The 21,035-nt window shown below is 46.1% G+C and overlaps 1 protein-coding gene across 2 annotated transcripts in view; it reads left to right on the forward strand.

Moving 5' to 3' along the window:
• Positions 1-21,035, forward strand: part of MAATS1 (MYCBP associated and testis expressed 1) — a 61,633-nt gene that overhangs the window by 27,873 nt on the left and 12,725 nt on the right. For both annotated transcript variants that reach the window (XM_030534109.1, XM_030534119.1), the window contains exons 12-14: positions 508-579; positions 2,456-2,602; positions 13,801-14,022. In XM_030534109.1, coding sequence (XP_030389969.1) covers positions 508-579; positions 2,456-2,602; positions 13,801-14,022 — 441 coding nt within the window. The remainder of the gene's footprint in view (positions 1-507; positions 580-2,455; positions 2,603-13,800; positions 14,023-21,035) is intronic.

Consider the following 21,035-nt stretch of genomic DNA (forward strand, 5'->3'; position numbering starts at 1 on the left):
AACCCCAAAATAATACACCTTCTTTACTTCAAAATTTTCATTCACTGGGTCTTCAAACTCACTATGCTACACTAATAAGCCTTACCAGGAGAATGAAACTCGGGAAATTTCCTAAATGTTCCCCTTCCTTAGTGTTTAGAACTATTAATACATATGAATGATAATTGTGTTCCCATTTTAGTCACCAGTTAGTCAAGCTACGTGTTTTTTTTAATATATATATATATATGTTACTCTTCACGGAACTCCCTTTCAGAATCCCCAGTGTAAATCTTTGTGTAGTCTGTCTGTCCCATATTTTGTTAAAATATAGACATTTTATATTTTTCTGACTCTTCTTCCATTCTCTGGAAATCGGAAGAGTGATGATTAAAACCCACGAGAAACTAGGTATATTAATTGTATTCTGAGAAAGCTAGTTCGATGGATGGCTCATTCAGTTTTCCATCTGCTTCCTCCCTAAAATAAATACATAATTGTAACTGGATTATTGTTGTGTGTTGGCAGAGAGAAGAGGAGCTGGAACTGGCAGTGATCTTTTTGCAGAAGTTAATCCGAGGCAGAGCTATTCAGAACATGGTATTCTGTGTCCCTTTGACTATTTCTGTCTTCAAAATACTGAAAGGAGTTATTGAGAGTGTATTAAAAAATCTGTTCTTAATAGCACTGAACTTAATCCAGGCCTGAGGTGGTTGAGCAACATGTCCTTGTATCCATATCCCATATCCTTCCAAGGCTGAAATCTTTGCTTTCCATCTCAAATTTCTGACAGGAACTCCTAGGTTCCTATCTGTGGGACACTCCCTGAGAATATCCGCTGATATCCTTTATGGCTGTATTCAGGACTTGGTGTTGGGCCTTTCTGTACAGGTCTGGTCACTTTTGATCATTTTGCATATCTTGGGGGGAGAGGTGTCTGTTTTATAAACCTGCTGCTTCTCTCTGTACCATTGGGATTAGCTGTTTTATTGACTATTGTTTTAGTTTTTATACAGCGCACAGGTGAGAGATGATAGGCTCTGTGACAATAAATAATGCAGTTTTGAAAATGGTTTGATACGAAAATTGGGTTTCTTGAGTCTTTCCCCCATTCGAAGTGGCCTGATAGGAATGATGTCTTTGACTCCATTGTAGAGATGTTGACTCGCACAAAAATTTTGAGAGCCTCCCCACCAAGGCTTCCCATAATTTTTAGAGGCTTCTTACCAGCAACTGTGGTCCAGCTCAGAAATTTCTGTCTGACTTGGGTGTGACGCTTTTGGACATGTGGGCTGGTGACTCGGACTGTGTTTCCTGCCTATCACCCCAGAGTGCACCACTCCGTCCCACAGAGCCTCCACTCCCCACCACTGCACACACACAGCAGGGCAGCAGTCACTGCATCAAGCAGGGAAAACTGAAGTGATTGGTTCTGGGGACACCACAGAGGGCAACAGCAGTAGCAACACCCTCCCCACAACCTTACTGCTGCACTGAATGGTGCTAAACAATCTGAACAGTCCCTGAGGGAGGTGAGGAAGAGGCACCTTATCTGTTCGTCTGTCCTTCTATTGCTGGGCTTATGTATGAGGAAGAGCAGCAGGCAATGGATACTGGAACACGGGAGAAAAGAAAAGGACATGGTCCAGGGGAGGAGATGGGGGCAAGGGGCATCATGGGGAAAGTGCTGAGGAGTGTCCAAGAGGGTGCATGGTGGAGCTGGCAGAGGAGGGATGAGGAAGAGAGCCATTCCTATTACTCAAGGGGAAGAGAAGATTGGCTTGCCCCAGATTTCTTATGGTATTCAGTGCATACTTGAGGTTGAATTTTCTGCCTGAAACAAGACCCACCTTCTCCCCTTCCCCACAGGGGAGGGAAGAGTCTTTCTCAAAATTCAAAACTCAGTAGACTGATTAAAGAAATGAGATTTCGCTTTTAAACATCATAAAGAAATCTTTTGGGGGGGGAGGTGGGGAATATCTGATTTTTTTAAATTGATGTGGCTGGCAATTCTGCCCGCAATTTAAAGTCCAGTCCAGAATATGTTTAATGCTAACCCTTTCTGGGTATACAGATATCTATCTGTAGAGTCTGTTTGTCATGCCCTCCAGTGGCTAGAAGGCTGGGTGAGTCTTAATGGAACTGAAAGATAATAGAGGTTCTCCTTTGAGTAATAGAGACCTGTCTGTTCTCTGGAGCACAGAAGGGCCTGAGTTCTGCCCTTCATCCAGCACATGTGGGGTTTAGCTGACAGCTATGGGGTGTGTCTGGATATGGCCTTAGATTCATTACAGACAGTTTGGTTTCCTGTCAGTAGCACCAAGGATTTTCCTCAAAGATTCATGTGCTACAGATAGAGAATTTGGTATCGGAAACAGATGACTCTAACTTTGGAGGAAAAGGATAGTTTCTTTTTGCAAAACTCTCAGATTTTATCTTCTGTTTAATTCCCATGGCTGTTAATTTTATTTGGAAGATGTTTGAAGGGAAGGAGAAGCGATTGGAACTGATCCGGGAACTGCGCACCACTCATGCGCTTCAGGAGGATGGGAAGCTGCTTAAGAAGGCAGAGAAGCAAGTAACACTGGCCTTACAGCGACAACGCGACTTGCATGAGCACAAGGTTTGGCTATTAACATAAAGAGGCTAACACACACCCCAGTCATCCATTCCTCCATCCCTTTTTAAATTTTCTGTTTCTTTCTTGTAATTATATCAACATATTTATAGAAATTGAATGTGTTGTCCACGTTGCAGAATCCATCACAGGTGACAAAAACTGGCTTCCTTGCTGAGAGCAAGGACTGAATGGACACGGGCACTGAAGTGTTCTGTCATTGCTATAATGGGTCCCATCCTGAGAAGCTTGCATAGATGCCCCCCATGCTGTACCTGCTTTGTGGCTAAACAGAGGACTTCAATTTCCAGGGCTCTCAATGCATGAAAAATGTGCCTCATCATGAAAGCCTCGGTCCATTCAGATTATGATCCACATGGTTGATGTCAGCCGCCGACTCTGCAGTTGACAACGGCCTTTCCTTCAGCTGGCATAGTGAGGCATGCATGTCACCCCCTCAGTAAGCCATTTTGCTGAAAAGATTGTGTCTCATTGTACTTAGGGTATATCTACAGGTGGAGCTGGGGTGTGATTCCCAGCTTGAGGAAGCACACTTGTGATAGTTCTGATTGAGCTAGCATGCTAAAAGTGGAATGGAGCCATGGCAACATGAATGGCAGGAGGAGCTAGCTGCCCTGAGTGCTTGCCCATCAGAGAGGCTAGCTATGTACTTGGGGAAGCTAGTCCCTCTTGCAGCTTGTGCTGCCATGGCCACATTCTAGTTTTAGTATGTTAGATTGATCAGAGCTAGCACAGGTATGTCTCCTCAGCTTGCGATTCACTTCCCCAGCTTCAAGTGTAGACATACCCTTAGGCCTGGTCTACACTGGGGGGGTGGAATTGATCTAAGTTATACAACTTCAGCTACATGAATAATGTAGCTGAAGTGGACGTACTTAGATCGACTTACCATGGTGTCTTCACGATGGTGCATCGACTGCTGCCGCTCCCCCTCAACTCTGCCTGCGCCTCTCACCAAGCTGGAGGACAGGAGTCAACATGAGAGAGCTCAGGGATTGATTTATCACGTCTAGACTACATGCAATAAATCGATCCCTGGTGGATTGATCGCTGCCTGCCGATAGTGAAGACATACCCTTAGTTATAGGCATCGCATCCCCTTGCAACTTCACGCCCTCTCAGCTGCCTCTGCTGTGCAGAAATAGCCATGAAAGAGTTTACTCACCAACTAATACTAGATGAATGGCCTATGGTACCCCAGTCGTGGAGTCCATTTGCTAAAGCAGTCGCTGTCCCCCTTCCCCAGAGAGAAAATAGGCCTGGACCTCTCCAGCTGGCCAAAATCTATTTGAGATTTTACACATTCATCTCTTTCTGTTCACTTCCAAGCTCTTAGCAGAGCAGTGACATTCTAAGGTTTCAGTATTTCTAGATGCTGCTTCATGTGTAGAGGACAGAAGTGTAAGACTCTAGGTATAACACGCACACAATACTACGGGGGGGTGTAGGTGAACAATCCCTTTTTATTGAACTAAGGAAAAATGAAATTTAAAAGCCCTGAGATTTGGAGACTTGAGATGTCTCTTCATCAAGCCCTGGGAAAGCAGAGCCAAGGCAGAGGGGAGATACCAGCAGTGGGTCAGTTCAGTCTCCATAATGACATTTGAAGAGAAAGAGATCAAAGGGTGAAGATAGTGATCTGTTTGATCTTATATCTCAGAATCTCATTGTGGAATCTAAACTAACCCTGCTGGCATGTCCTCCATCCCTTGCTTTGCTTTCCCAGGGCCCGAGGAACAGAGACTACAATTCTCCCAGTCTCCAGGCATTTAACTTAATTAACACATGCAAAGGGTTCACCTACAACTTCATAGTAAGTTTCATGTACCTTTCTTTATGGGAAAATAGAACAAGTGTACATGGATTAAAAAAAAATCTGAGATGTGCATTATGCAGTTCAGTTAATGACAGCAGTACTGTTTTGTGAATGTCCTTCTTACTAAAGTATACTTTCTTAAAAGGAAAACTCCCAACTGACCTAAAAGCCTGTTAAATATTTTTATATTTGTGTGCATATTTCAGAAACCTCTTAGGAACTCTCATTTGTAGGAGACTGTTGTGGCCATTTTATATGTCAGCAGATTGTGGTTTAAAACTGACTGTGTCAGGTAGTACTTCCCTACGTAGAATGCCTTGGGAGAATAAAACTACTAGTTATTCTGCAGCTAGAAGGACTGTAATCAGTTTGGACAGAGGGGTATGATCAGAAATCTCATATGTTTTGGGGGAATGTTGACTTAAGGCAAAATTCTGATAGAGCATTAATCTTGGAATCATAGGCGGCGAGTTATATGGGCTCTAGGTGCCCGGGCTCCAGGAATATTCAGGGCTGGGTGCCATGCTCCGGCAATATTTGGAGCTGGGTCTCTCCCCCGGCCTGCAGAGTTGGGGGAGGAGGGTTCTGGGCACCACCAAAATTTCTACAAACTTACCTCCCATGCTTGGAATGTCTTCAGCAGTATCTCTCTCCTGCCCTGGAAATCCTCACACACAGCAAAAACCAAGCATTAAGGAGAAGTGGTTCAGGGTAGTCCCATATCTGCTGGTATAGTGAGACAATTAAATCCTCTTCCCTCCATCATCCTCACAGCCTCTGGGGCATGAGAGGAACACTTTCCGTTCCAGCCCTGTGTTACAGTGACTTTTTCACATTCTGTTGGATGCTGGTTTGGAAATGTGTAGTGTCTTGGAAGTTGGTATAAAACACAGGAAAGCCTGTCTAGTACTGGCTGCTAGTCAGGGTTGTTTTGTTTTGTTTACTTGAGTTTATAACAGGCACATTCCACTGCCTGCTGAGCCATTGCAACAATGGCACAACGTCTGAACCAGCTTCAGAAAATACTTTTTGCCTAGGCTTATTGCCATGTAGTCCATACTAGAGATAATGAACTTACACAATATCATTACATTTCCAGAGCACAAACATCCTCACAAATCCTATAAAGCAATGTGATTAGGGTTAGAGGGGTGGAAGGTGGTTAAGGAGACTTGGGCTCTAGTCCCGGCTCTGTCACAAATTCCCTGGTTCTGGTTTCCACTACCATGAATCTTGTGGTGTTTGCTTCGGAGGTGAAGTGAGTGTAAATCACCACCATTTGGATCTGCAGGCGTGCTACACTTGTATAAATGACAATACAATATATAAAACAGTAGAGGATCAGGCTCCCTGTATGACCTCAGTAAGTCTTTGTGCCTCAGTTTCCCCATTTGTAAAATGAGAATAAGACCTACCTCATTTCAAGGGGCATTGTGAGGTTTTATTAATTAATGTTTATTAAGTGTTGTGAGCTCCTTGGATGGAAGTTGCCAGTCAGGAAAAGTATAGTAGTTATATCTTGCTACACTTCAGTGTACAGAGGAGGGAGGAGAGGCGTCATAAACAGATAAGAAAAGTTAATAGCACAGAAGTACTTTATATCTCTTTGACTGTAAAGAGTTAACACGTTGAGTAAGCCTGGCTGTCACCTGACCAGAGAACCAATCAGAGGACAGGATACTTTCAAATCTTGAGGGAGGGAAGTTTTTGTGCTGTGCTGTTAGTTTTGGTTGTTCATTCTGGGGGCTCAGAGGGATCAGACGTGCAACCAGGTTTCTCTCCAATCTCTCCAATACAGGCTCTTATAAATTCAGACTAGTGAGTACTAGGTAGATAAAGCGAGTTAGGCTTATGGTTGTTTTCTTTATTTGCAAATGTGTATTTGGTTGGAAGAAGTTCAAATGTGTATTTGGCTGAAAGGAGTTCAAATTGGTATTTTGCTGAAAAGATTTTAATTTGTACTTGTATACTTAGGCTGGGAGGGTGTTCCCAGTGTCTATAGCTGAAAGACCCTGTACCTATTCCATTTTTTTAAAATTTACAAAGCTAATTTTTACTGTTTTTTCTTTCTTTAATTAAAAGCTTTTCTTGTTTAAGAACCTAATTGTTTTTTTATTCTGGTGAGACCCCAGGGGACTGGGTCTGGATTCACCAGGGAATTGGTGGGGAGAAAGGAGGGAAGAGGGAGAGAGAGGCTGATTTCTCTCTGTGCCAGGATTACTTTCTCTCAGGAAGAGTCTGGGAGGGGAAAAGAGAGGGAGGGAGGAAGGTGAATTATTCTCTCTGTTTTGTGATTCAAGGAGTTTGAATCACACAGTGATTTTCCAGGGTAACCCAGGGAGGGGAAGCCTGGGAGAGGCAACGGTGAGGGAAAGGGTTTACTTTCCTTGTGTTAAGATCCAGAGGGTCTGGGTCTTGGGGGTCCCCGGGCAAGGTTTTGGGGGGGACCAGAGTGTACCAGGCACTGGAATTCCTGGTTGGTGGCAGCGCTACAGGTTCTAAGCTGGTAATTGAGCTTAGAGGAATTCATGCTGGTACCCCATCTTTTGGACGCTAAGGTTCAGAGTGGGGAATTATACTAATGACATGGTGTGCAGCAGATAGATAAGACAGAATCCAAAAACCAGTGAGGTTTTTATTTCTCTCCCTGCTAGTTATCTGCAGGCAGACCGAGAGGTTTGGGTTTAGAAGAAAAAGCCAGTAGGATTTTTTCTCTCTCTTTTCTCTCTGCTAGCTGTTTGTAAGCAGGAGAGAGGGTTTTTAAAAATAAACAAACAGCCAGAACTTTTTTTCCTTTTCTCCTTTCTGGTTGTGCAGAGAGACTGCCTGAAGGCAGAGGCATAACAAGGATCTTTGTTAAACAAAGGGACTCCAGTTGTGAGTCACCATATACCAGCAAAACACATTTGCAAATGAAAGGTTTCCTTTTGTTCTAGTTTTATTCAGAAAAGCTTGTTAGAAAGACTCCATTGCTTAGCAACAGAGCAGGCAGCAGAGGAACAGTAATTCAGACAGTAAACCAGCAGAGGGCACCCCAACACAAGAAAACACGAACGATGACTTCCAAGGCAAAACTGGGTACAGAAGAACAGATCAAACAGGCAGCCCACCAACGAGAAATGGAAAAAAACAAATACAAGAACTAGAAATAAAACAAAAAGAGATGGAGCTCAGAGAAAGAGAAATGGAGGCTGCCCACAGGAGAGAGTTGGAATTCCTGAGGGAAACCCACCGGCAGGCCCTGGAATTAGAAAAGGCTAAGCAACAGAACCCAGCCAATCCTAACAACCCTTCGCCAATAATTGTTCTGCAGCAAAAGAAATTTCCCACCTACAAGGCAGGTGATGACACTGAGGGCTTCTTAGAAAATTTTGAAAGAGCCTGCCTTGGGTACAGCATCTCTGAAGACCAATACATGGTAGAATTGAGGCCACTGCTCAGTGGACCCTTAGCAGAGGTGGCGGCTGAAATGCCTAAGGAGAAAATGAATGATTATAAACTTTTTCAAACCAAGGCCAGATACAGAATGGGGATAACACCTGAACATGCCCCGTCGGTGGTTCAGAGCCCTAAAATGGAAACCAGATGTGTCATTCCCCCGACACACCTACCACATTGCAAAGAATTATGAAGCCTGGATATCAGGAACAAAGGTTAACAATCTGGACGAGCTGCACCTCCTGATACAAATGGAACAGTTCTTAGATGGTGTTCCTGAAGAAATAGAAAGGTACATCCTAGATGGGAAGCCCAAAACGGTAACTGAGGTAGGGGAGATTGGAGCCAAATGGATGGAAGTGGCAGAAAAGAAAAAAGCTACTGTCAAGGGGAGTGACTACCCCAGGGGGCACACCGACAATAAACCCTATCACCGAGGGCAACCCAGGACCCCACCTACAACCCAAGGAAAGCCGCCGATGCCCTATTCTCTCACCGCACCAATCTCCAGTAACCCACCTCGGCCCAGTGCCCAGTCAGCTGGGCGATGCTTCAAGTGTAATGAACTGGGACATATAAAGGCCAACTGCCCCAAGAACCCCAACCGAGTGCAGTTCATTATATCTCCGTCACTCCAAAATCCCCAGGCCCAGATACCTCTCAAATACCCTCTGAGCAAAGGGAAATTTTGAGAGTGGGCGGAAAGAAGGTTATCGCGTGGAGAGACACGGGGGCACAAGTGTCAGCTATCCACCAATCCTTGTTGGACCCCAAATTCATCAACCCAAAGGCTCAAGTGACAATTTTCCCCTTCATGTCCCAAGCGGTAAACTTGCCTACAGCTAAACTGCCTGTCCAATACAAAGACTGGTCAGGAATGTGGACATTTGCAGTCTACGACAATTATTACATCCCCATGCTACTGGGGGAAGACTTGGCCAACCAGGTAAAGTGGGCCAAGAGGGTGGGAATGGTTACATGCAGCCAAGCCAGGCAAGCTTCCAGACCCATCCCTGTTCCTGAGCCGTCCACAGAGGCCCCGTCTGTGTTAGCAGAGACCCAGACAGAGGTAGTGGACCCGGATCCCCTGCCAACGACTGCAACAGCCACAGTACTTCCAGTCCCAGACCCGGACCTGGAAACGCAACCAGCACCAGAACCATTGCCAGCACTGATGCCAGCGCTTGCAAATGCATCTTCAACCCCAACGCCAGAGGGCGCCAGCGAGTCTGAACTGGCAGAAACAGCAGACAACCATACCCAAGAGGCTCAGCCAGAGCCTGAAATACCATCTGGTGCACCAGCGGAGAGCGGTTCACCAGCCATGAAAACAACCTCATCACCTACATCGCTTCCAGAGGGACCAAGCCCAAGTCCACAGTCTAAGGAAGAACGGGTGTCTCCAGCCTCCAGGAAACAGTTCCAGACTGAGCAGGAAGCAGACGACAGCCTTCAGAAAGCTTGGGCGGTGGCACGGAGCACCCTACCGCCTCTCAGCTCTTCTAACCGATCCCAGTTTGTTAAAGAACAAGGGCTTTTATATAAGGAGACTCTTTCTGGTGGACACCGGGAAGACTGGCATCCACAAAAACAGTTGGTGGTTCCAACTAAGTACCGGGGGAAGCTCCTAAGCTTGGCCCATGATCATCCCAGTGGCCATGCTGGGGTAAACAGAACCAAAGACAGGTTGGGGAAGTCCTTCCAGTGGGAGGGGATGGGCAAGGATATTGCCAAGGATGTCCGGTCTTGTGAGGTGTGCCAAAAAGTGGGAAAACCCCAAGACCAGGCCAAGGCCCCTCTCCAGCCACTCCCCATAATAGAGGTCCCATTTCAGCAAGTAGCTGTGGATATTCTGGGTCCTTTCTCAAAAAGACACCCAGAGGAAAGCAGTACATATTGACTTTCGTAGACTTTGCTACCCGATGGCCAGAAGCAGTAGCTGTAGGCAACACTAGGGCTAAAACTGTGTGCCAGGCCTTAACAGACATTTTTGCCAGGGTAGGTTGGCCCTCCGATATCCTTACGGATTCAGGAACTAATTTCCTGGCAGGGACCATGAAAGAACTGTGGGAAGCTCCTGGGCTGAATCACTTAGTTGCCACCCCGTACCACCATCAAACCAATGGCCTGGTGGAAAGGTTTAATGGAACTTTGGGGGCCATGATACGTAAATTTGTGAATGAACATTCCAATGACTGGGATCTAGTGTTGCAGCAGTTGCTCTTTGCTTACAGGGCTGTACCACATCCCAGTTTAGGGTTCTCACCATTTGAGCTTGTGTATGGCCATGAGGTTAAGGGGCCATTACAGTTGGTGAAGCAGCAATGGGAGGGGTTTACACCTTCTCCAGGGACTAATATTCTGGACTTTGTAAGCAACCAACAAAACACCCTCCGACACTCTTTAGCCCTTGCTAAAGAGAACCTAAAGTATGCTCAGGAAGAGCAAAAGGCCTGGTATGATAGACATACCAGAGAGCGTTCCTTCTAAGTAGGAGACCAGGTTATGGTCTTAAAGGCGCAACTGGCCCATAAAATGGAAGCATCATGGGAAGGGCCATTCACGGTCCAAGAGCGCCTAGGAGCTGTTAACTACCTCATAGCATTTCCCAATTCCTCCCTAAAGCCCCGAGTGTACCACGTTAATTCTCTCAAGCCCTTTTATTACAGAGATTTACAGGTTTGTCAGTTCACAGCCCAGGGAGGAGATGACGCTGAGTGGCCTGACTGTGTCTATGATAAAGGGAAAAGTAATGGTGGCATGGGAGAGGTGACCCTCTCCACAACCGGGAAGGGTCTGCAGTGGCAACAGATCAAGAAGTTGATGCACTCTCCTATGAAAGTTTCCCAAAATCAACTGGTTAAAAATTGTCCTTACGATGTGAAAAATCTTGTAGTTTTACTTAATTAGTGGCGTATGTAAGGATGCATGTGTTTATTGATCTGTTTATTTTAAAGTTCTAGGGAGAAATCACTGCCAGTGTACTTCCACACTGTCAGCGATTTGGGGGGCGTGTCATAAACAGATAAGAAAAATTAATAGCACAGAAGTACTTTATATCTCTTTGACTGTAAAGGGTTAACAAGTTCAGTAAGCCTGGCTCACCTGACCAGAGGACCAATCAGAGGACAGGATACTTTCAAATCTTGAGGGAGGGAAGTTTTTGTGCTGTGCTATTAGTTTTGATGGTTGTTCACTCTGGGCGCTCAGAGGGATCAGACGTGCAACCAGGTTTCTCTCCAATCTCTCCAATACAGGCTCTTATAAATTCAGACTAGTGAGTACTAGGTAGATAAAGCGAGTTAGGCTTATGGTTGTTTTCTTTATTTGCAAATGTGTATTTGGTTGGAAGGAGTTCAAATTGGTATTTTGCTGAAAACATTTTAATTTGTACTTGTATACTTAGGCTGGGAGGTGTTCCCAGTGTCTATAGTTGAAAGACCCTGTACCTATTCCATTTTTTTAAAATTTACAAAGCTAATTTTTACTGTTTTTTCTTTCTTTAATTAAAAGCTTTTCTTGTTTAAGAACCTAATTGTTTTTTTATTCTGGTGAGACCCCAGGGGACTGGGTCTGGATTCACCAGGGAATTGGTGGGGAGAAAGGAGGGAAGAGGGAGAGAGAGGCTGATTTCTCTCTGTGCCAGGATTACTTTCTCTCAGGAAGAGTCTGGGAGGGGGAAAGAGAGGGAGGGAGGAAGGTGAATTATCCTCTCTGTTTTGTGATTCAAGGAGTTTGAATCACACAGTGATCTTCCAGGGTAACTCAAGGAGGGGAAGCCTGGGAGAGGCAACGGTGAGGGAAAGGATTTACTTTCCTTGTGTTAAGATCCAGAGGGTCTGGGTCTTGGGGGTCCCCGGGCAAGGTTTGCGGGGGGACCAGAGTGTACCAGGCACTGGAATTCCTGGTTGGTGGCAGCGCTACAGGTTCTAAGCTGGTAATTGAGCTTAGAGGAATTCATGCTGGTACCCCATCTTTTGGACGCTAAGGTTCAGAGTGGGGAATTATACCATGACAAGAGGTCTTTGTCTGTCCCCACAGATGGTCTCAGCAAGAGAATAGTGTGGTGGGTTCCCCATGAGGTGCCACTTGGCACTGGGGTACCACTGAGCCCTTTCACACTGTGGGGCTGTGATAAGATGCCAAATTCTCCAAGCTTGCTCTGTCACCAGCGTGTACACAGAGAGGGGCACACCCTGCTGCAGCTTCACAGACACATGCTGAGATCAGCTCTGCATGGGAAGGCAACCTCCCAATTGCTGAGGCATGCACCCCCCTCACCCCCGTAGTGTAAACCCAAAATTGTATCATCTTGCACTGCACAGGGAACTGTACAGCCTAAGCTCATAAAATTTGCCCCCTCCCTCAATGTAGGACAGCATTCTGCCCCAAGTTATAATCTCCACGCACAGGTTGTAGACAAAACAAGTATAAAGTATAAAACAACAAAACAAAAGATAGATTTTAAGTGATTATAAGATATAGCAAACTTATCAAAGCAGGTTTCAAAGTGGTAGCCATGTTAATCTACTCCTTGTTGGTTTTGCTGATACAGACTATCTTAGTATATAAACAAAACCGCAAACTGAGCTTAACACACTAGTTGGTAGGATATAAATTAGCAAATTCTCACCCTGAGTGATAAACAGGCTGGCAGATTCTTAAGGCACAGGTTGCCTTGGCTGTCCCAGGTTTTCATATACAGGCAAAACATCCCTCTAGCCTGGGACCATCACTTCCCACAGTTCAGTCCTCGCCCCTCAAGTGTTTTCAGGTGTGTTGTAGCAAAAGTGACATACCCTCATGATGCTGTTGCCCCCTTTTATATCTTCCTCCCACTTGCTAGAAAGCTCTTTTGCTGTGACCTGGGTCAAACACTTCCCATTGTGTAGTGCTATCTCGGAGAGGTTTCTATTGCAAACAATTCCTGGGGTAATCCTTGTGTGCATTTTCTCAATGAGCCGTTAACATTGTTTGGCCTTTTTACTGTTGTACCTGAAAGGCTACCTGTGGGTGTTTTCAACCTCACAACATGTTTTAGTAACACATACACAGCCAAACTCCATAACTTCACATTTGATGATGGCACATACAATCCAATGAGATATTATTGTCTAGCAGATTACGACTTTTAGAATGATACCTCACAAGGCATAGTTTGTACAAAACATATCCTAATTACATGACAGTGGTGAATATTGGGGTGCCAGGATGTCACACATCGTACAAAACAATAAACATTTTGTATCCTCTGAAGAGTTAGAAATTTATTTGCGCTTGTGATTATGCAGCCCTCTAAACAATTTATTCTAGCACACATCTGACGTATAAAGGCGTAGATTTGACTTTTTCAATCCCAAGTAGAAGCTGTATTTGCAACTACTGACCCTCATTCTTCATTTTGGCTCAGCTAAACTCAGCACAGAAATGAGGGGGAAGCACTGCTGAAGGTAGTTTTATGTCACTTTTGTATCTCCCACATTCTGGGCCTGAGAACTGGAGCAATCCCCAGTCTAGGTGAAAGTAGCCTGAAAAGCTGCTGTGATTTACTCTCTGCTGCAATGGCAATCTATGCATTGTCTCAGCAGCCCAGAATAGCTGGCATACAGTGCACTCTGGCCATCCCTCTAGGCCAAGGTCTGCAAAGGGGGCAGCATAGGAGCGTTCCTGTGGTCCTTCGGCAACAGGGAATTCTCCAGAAGTATTCCCAACTGATTAGTTCTGCAGAGCTTTCAAACAGAGGCCATGGCAGAGCTCAGAATCAAGTCCATTGTTTTTAAAAGAAAAATGCAGAACACATAAATTAGCCTTATGCCTTGTGTGTGGGGGTGGGGGTTGTGCTTTTTCATGTGCCTGTGGCGGTTCTATGCCAAAGGGACTTGCATTCTTCACGGTATTTAATACAATTCTTGTTTGTTTTTGTTTTAAGCTGTCACTGGTTGAGAACCACTTGGCTTGGATAGAAGGGAGGGCATTAGTGAACATGTTCGATTTCCTGTCCAAAGAGCTGGTGAGGCTTCAGGAAGAAAGGAGGATCCATGCTTTTGCCATGCTGGCTGAGAGGCAACGGCGCATCCGGGAAGCAGAGGAGAGTGGACGCCGCCAGGTAGAAGAGAGGCGACGGCGGGAAGAGGATGAGATCTTCAAACAGGCAAGTGGAGGAGACAGAATTCTTCTATTGACCTAGTTACTGCCTCTTGGGGAGCTGGATTACCTATACCAATGGGAGAAGGCCTCCCATCATCATAGCTAGTGTCTACACTGTAACATTTTACATGTAGACACGCCCTCAGTCTTTTGACTTTGCCATGAATTAATCTAGGTCTCTAGACCCCTGCAACACATATAGCTCCTCTATCCTCTTCCCAGCTGTGGCTGTGCCTGGATCATCTCCAAGGCTAATGCTCTGTCATAAGTCATCCCACAGGGTCAAAGCATTGGGTCCGTTTGTTGTCAGGATGTTTTCAACCAGAGGTTCTCCTTTGAGTGCTCATGCACATGTCCATTCCATTGTAAGTGTGTGTGCCTTCAGTATACTCAGGTCAGAGACTTTTGGTTGCAGTACTGGTGGGGTGCAGGTGTGCCCTGCGTATCCTTCTGCTGAGACCCAAGGGTGTAAAGGACAGAGCCGCTCCACCTCCCTCTCAGATCCTTCTTATCATCCATGGCAAAAACTGGAGCTCCCCATTTCTCCTTGGAAACTTATTTTATCTTCACAAAGTGTTTTTCACTAGCTTTTTGTAAATAGTCATATTTGTTAGTAGTAGTACCATCCCCTTAAGGGAATTTTTTCTTTTATTGTTCTTTTTGTCTGTATTAATTATGCAGAAATGTTCTGGATTGTAAAGTGACTGTGCCTGCTAAGGACAGACATTCTAGCTGCTTCTTTTGTTTAGGAGAGGGGTATTCCAATACAAGTGCTCTATCTGCTTATCCTTCCCCTCCCAAACAAAGAAACTGAGTGTGTTGCCTGAGGGAGCACTATCTTAAGTAGGTGATGACACTTTCCTCAGCATCTGAGAACTCAGCTGCTTAGAAATCTGAGATACCTTCAACACAACTGCTCTTCCTTTTCAGCCTAAAACGTCTCACAAAAGCTTTGGTGAGAAGAAATGTTCATTTCCTTCCCCAGATCGGTTGGGTTAGAGGGGTTTTTCGGAAGACAAAAAATCCTCTCTTCATCACCTGAAAGACTTGGGAATCATGGTGAATAATTAGCTGAACATGAGCTCCCAGTACAATGCTGAGGCCAAAAAAAGCTAATGCAATCCTTGTACGCATGAACAGGGGAATCTTGAGTAGAAGCAGAGAGGTTATTTTACCTCTGTTTGGCAGTGCTGCAGCTGCCGCTGGAATACTGTGTCAAATTCAGGAATGATGTTGATAAATTGGAGAGAATTCAGAGAAGAGCCACAAGAATGACTAAAGGGTTGGAGAACATGCCTTAGGGCTTGGCAACACTGGAGAGTTGCAGCACTGGTGGTGGCTTTACAGCCCTGCAACTCACTCACTGTCCACACTTGAAAGGCACATACAGCGCTGTGTCTCCCTGGCCACAGCGCTGGTTGTACTCCACCTCGACCTGGGGAATAATGACTATAGCGCTGCTGGTGAAGCACTGCTCCGCCAGTGTGGCCACCAAAAGCGCTGTTATTGGCCTCCAGAGGTATTCGGAGGTCTCCCAGAATGCCTGTTCAGCCACTCTGCTCATCAGTTCGAACTCTACTGCCCTGGCCTAAGGTGACCAAGTGTCAGACCCGCCCTTTAAATGCCCTGGGAATTTTAAAAATCCTCTTCCTGTTTGTTCAGCCAGGTGTAGAGTGCAATCAGTGAATCTTTCCAGGTGACCATGGCTCCACGTGGCAAACGAGCGAGTTGCTGGACCTCATCAGTGTTTGGGGGGAGGAAGCTGCGCAGTCCCAGCTGCGCTCCAGCTGTAGGAATTACGATACCTATGGGTAGATATCAAGGACCATGCTTGAAAGGGGCCATGACCAGGGCACCCTGGAGTGCAGGGTTAAAGTGAAAGAGCTGCGGAGTGCCTACTGCAAAGCCCGCGAGGGAAACCACCGCTCCAGCACTGCCCCCATGACTTGCCATTTTTACAAAGAGCTGGACGCGATACTTGGAGGTGACCCCACCTCCACACCGAGGACCACAATGGACACTTCAGAGCAGGAGGTGGAGGAGGAAGACGAGAGTGAGGGTACTGGGGTGGGGGGAGACACCCCGGAGTCCCAGGAGGCATGCAGCCAGGAGCTGTTCTCAAGCCAGTCACAGCAGCCGGTACTTGGTGGAGGACAAACAGAGGAGCGGGTTCCCGGTAAGTGGCTTTTATTTTCAGGATTGACATATTTCGGAAGAGGAGGGAGGGTTAGGGCTGCATGCATGCATGCCTAGATGCGGAACAGCGCATTGATGTGGTCTATCACGTTGCGGTAATCGGCCTCGAGGTCCATGCCTGACTGAATCTTTCACCCTTCCCTTCACAAATATTATGGAGGGTACAGCACGCGGATATAACTGCGGGGATGCTGCTTTCCCCCAAGTCTAGCTTCCCATACAGAGATTGCCAGCGCCCCTTTAAACGCCCAAAAGCACACTCCACAGTCATTCTGCACCGGCTCAGCCTGTAGTTGAACTGATCCTTGCTGCTGTCAAGGCTTCCTGTGTACGGTTTCATGAGCCATGGCATTAACGGGTAAGTGGGGTCTCCAAGGATCACAATGGGCATTTCGACGTCCCCTAGTGTGATCTTCCTGTCTGGGAAAGAAGTCCCGGCCTGCAGCTTCCTGAACAGGACAGTGTTCCTTCTGAAAGATGCGTGCATCATGCACCTTTCCGGGCCAGCCTGTGTTAATATCAGTGAAATGCCCATGGTAATCCACAAGCGCCTGGAGAACCATGGAGAAATACCCCTTCCAATTAACATACTCGGATGCTAGATGGGGTGGTGCCAGAATAGGAATATGCGTCCCATCTATTGCCCCACCACAGTTAGGGAAACCCATTTATGCAAAGCCATCCACAATGTCCTGCATGGTCCCCAGAGTCAACGGTTGTTCTTAGCAGGATGCGGTTAATGGCCCTGCAAACTTGCATCAACACGATTCCAACTGTTGACTTTCCCACTCCGAACTGGTTCCCAACTGATAGGTAGCTGTCTGAAGTTGTCAGCTTCCAGATTGCAATAGCCACCCGCTTCTCCACCGGCAGGGCAGCTCTCAATCTCGTGTCCTTACGCCGCAGGGTGGGGGCGAGCTCAGCACATGTCCCATGAAAGTGGCTTTTCTCATCTGAAAGTTCTGCAGCCACTGCTCGTTATCCCAGACTTCCCATCCCACCACTCAGTGCTTGTTTCCCGAGCCCAAAAGCGGCGTTCCACGGTGCTAAACATGTCCGTGAATGCCACAAGCAATTTCGTGTCAGACGCATTACGCGACTTGCATCATCGTCAGACTCCTCACTGTCACTTTGGAGCTGAAGGAATAGCTCAACTGCCAAATGTGATGTGCTGGCGAGACTCATCAGCATACTCCTCAGCAGTTCGGGCTCCATTTCCCACAGAAATCGCGCTGCTCAGAAACCGTTGAAAGAGGCAAGATGGCGCCAAAGGTGGACGGAAAAGCAAGGATTGCTGGGATGTGAAAGCGATGCATCATGGGGCGTTGGGACAGGAAGCAGAATGACCCGCACCCTCCGCCCCCTTCCCACAGCGCCAGAATGGGAAGAAGTGCTCTGTGGGATAGCTGCCCATAATGCACCACTCTCAACACCACTGCAAATGCTGCAAATGTGGCCACACTGCACCACTGGTAGCTGTCAGTGTGGCCACACTGCAGCGCTTTCCCTACACAGCTGTACGAAGACAGCTTTAACTCCCAGCGCTGCACACCTGCAAGTGTAGTCAAACTCTTATAGACTATTTAGCTTTACAAAGACCGTCTGTAATACCTACCTAGGGAACAAATATTTAATAACTGGCTCTTCAAGCTAACTGAGAAAGGTATAACAATCCAATGGCTGGAAGATGAAGCTAGACAAATTCAGATAGAAAGTAATGTGTACTTTTTAAACTGTGAGTATAATTAACCATTGGAACAAATTACCAAGGGTTGTGATGGATTCTCAATCATTGGGAACTTAAATCAGGACAATGTTTTTTTCTAAAAGATCTGCTCTAGCAGTTATTTTGGGGAAGTTCTATGTCCTGTATTATACAGGAAGTCAGACTAGATGATCTCAGTGGTCCGTTCTGGCCTTGGAATCTCTGCTTCTTCGACCCTGAAGCACAAGCATAAGTCCTCCAGTACCAAGTCAACAGGCTGCAAGGGGCAATCCCCAGTACCATATGAGACAGTGCTGTTGATTCTAATACTGATAGTCTCAGTATCATTGAGATTGCACCTTCCGCATTGTCTCCTGAGGCATCAGCTGAAATGTTGCCTCCACTCTCGGTGTCTGACATGTCGCAGGCCTTTACAGCTACAAAGGACCTCTTATGCCTCCCAGTACTAGACTCATCACTGTTGGAGCAACTGGAACCATCTGTTTTAGTCCCAGCCTATACATTCAGTACCCACTTCCAAAGAAGCCACTGGTACTACCATCTTCATTGATTCCTACCTCAGGAGTGATAGTGCCATATGAATCTACAGCTATTCATCATCAGCTGCTTTGGCACCATCTGTTGTATTGGCTTCCACACAGGACATAAGACTATCTGTGACCTGAGTACCATCATCACTATAGCTGTCTTCAACTTCAGTACTACCTACCTCTACAACTTCATTATTACTACTGGTACTGATACCAACAACGGTGTCTCCTTCAATGCTGACTGGATTTCATTGTCCACATTTGTACCATGGTACCCTTTCCTTAAGAAGCTCTCTAATTCGTACTGGACTGGCTTCATGTTTCCCAAAAGAGGATTCTTATATCTCTTCTTTGGATTTAGATGATGGACACCAAATTTGAAGGCATTCTGAGTAACAATGTGAATTTTAGAGCACTTAGAGTCAAGCAGTAGATAGAGCGCTGATGTAGACCTTAACTATAGTAGACTTGATATTCCATTACAATACTGAAAGGAGGACTTTTTAGTAAGGATAGGGGGAGAATGGAGGAAAGAGACTCTACACGTCCATCTGCAGCACATGGGAATCCAAGGAGTGTGAAGTGGCCCATTCAGCTCAATGAGGTGTTCTCAGCTGAATGTGAACAGCCCATGCAAATGAATAGAACCTGAAACAATAGCTCTGAGATGAATGACCTGCTCCATTCATGTCAAAGAACCCATGCTATGGATCAAACATGCCCATGCTCAACTCTTCTCCTCTGTGGTAGCAGTGTATTCTTGATGCATGCCACCGGTATGTCTGTTCCAGTTTCATACTCGGGGGGCAGGGATTCCACATATCCTTGTTCATATGGTGGGGGTCAGGGAGAGGACCTCAGACTTGATAAGTCCACCAGAATCCAGCTCACATGAGGGGAGCATGAATGGGGTGGAAATCAGACTCCCCTAGAGGAATTGGGTCCTCTAGATGCTGGTGTACACACACAGGTATGGAGAGAGGCATAGACTCACTCCCCTAAGAGGGACATCCCCCCCCAGGATCGTGGCACACACACTGGAGGAGAACATGGGGTTCAGAGGTGCCCCTGCTTCTGTTCTCACCTAGTCTCCCTGTCACTCTCCTCATATCACTTCCCAGTGAGCTCAAAATGATGAAAGCCAACACCATATAATAAACCATCTCTCTGCAGACCACTACCAAGTGCTGGGCAGATCATGGTCTGGGAACATCTAAACTAAATGCATTATAGAAATCCAGTGTGTTCATCCTGCTTCTGTTCCACATTACTTTGATAAAGTATTTTGCTTCAGAATTCAAGTGACTACAAGAAAATTAATTTATTGAAGCTGTGGTAGTATTAATCACATCTAAACTGCCCTGATGCTGTAAGGCGTTATTTGCCAGCTGTTCAGAGGACTATGGGAAATGAGTTGGTGTTTGGCATTCAGTTAACGGAGCTAGCACATTGTATAGGAGAGTGTGTCCACAAACATAAAAATCAGAGTTTTGCCTTGGGCACAGGTCATTTTCTGTACTTGTTTCTGTACAACTAGTTCCCCAGGAAAAGGCCATTAGAGAAGGAATTCTCATATGATGCAATCCCTGAGGTGCAGCCTGGGACTGTGGGACCGCTATGCCCCCCTAACTCTCCAGCCTGGGCTGTCTCTCACAATGCTTTGCCAGTGACAAGCAGCAAACCCTTCCATGTGCTGTTATCACTCAGCACAAGCACATGTGGAGCCCCACACCCAGCTAGATTGCATGAATGTTCCCAGAGCCACTCATGGACACAGAGAAAGGCAGCAGCCAAATTCCCCAGCTCCCAGCCTGGTACCTCAGGAATCTACCATCTTGCACTGCTCAAGATCATTTCTTGAGCAATGCAAGTTTATTAATTGGTTCACCACTTCATCAATGGAAAGTGGATATACACCAGCCTTTGTAAACCTGAGCCAGTTTACCAAGCATTTCAAGCAAACTCACTGGTAAAGATAAACAGTAAAACTAGTTTATTGATTACAAAATATAGATTAGAAGTGATAGGCTAAACATCAGAGGTAGCTACCAAAGATAATAAAATATAAGCATGCAGTCTAAACTTTCAACCCTGTTAGACTGGGCCACATCTAGATTGAGCATTTTTTCTCGCCCCACTGGATATTGCAATTCATAGTACGTGGGTTTCACCCTCGAAACCTGGGCAAGTCTCCTCTGTTGGAGTCTTCATTCTTCTGAGTGACCTTGTTGCCTGCAGCATAGGTGTGGGGAGGAGAAAGTCCAAGCATGGGGCCTCTGCATTCTGTTTTATACCTTTCATCCATGTGCTGGGAGAACACAAGTCCAGGCATGTCTGGTGGGCATTACTGAGTCACCACCAGGCAAGGTTGAGCAATTCAACTGGTGTGGCGGTGGGCAAGTGAGTCATTGCATTGTTATGTAGCTCCCTTGCTGGACAATGGCTGTTGATGGTTTTTCAACACCCGCCCAGGCATTGGTTCTCTCTCTGGTTACTGTCTTTGGGGATCTAGTATCTGGGCAGTTCCCCAACCCACAGCATATTTTAGTGACAATCATATAACAC

The sequence above is a fragment of the Gopherus evgoodei genome, chromosome 1 (genome assembly GCF_007399415.2).
Source record: "Gopherus evgoodei ecotype Sinaloan lineage chromosome 1, rGopEvg1_v1.p, whole genome shotgun sequence".
Lineage (NCBI taxonomy): Eukaryota > Metazoa > Chordata > Testudines > Testudinidae > Gopherus > Gopherus evgoodei.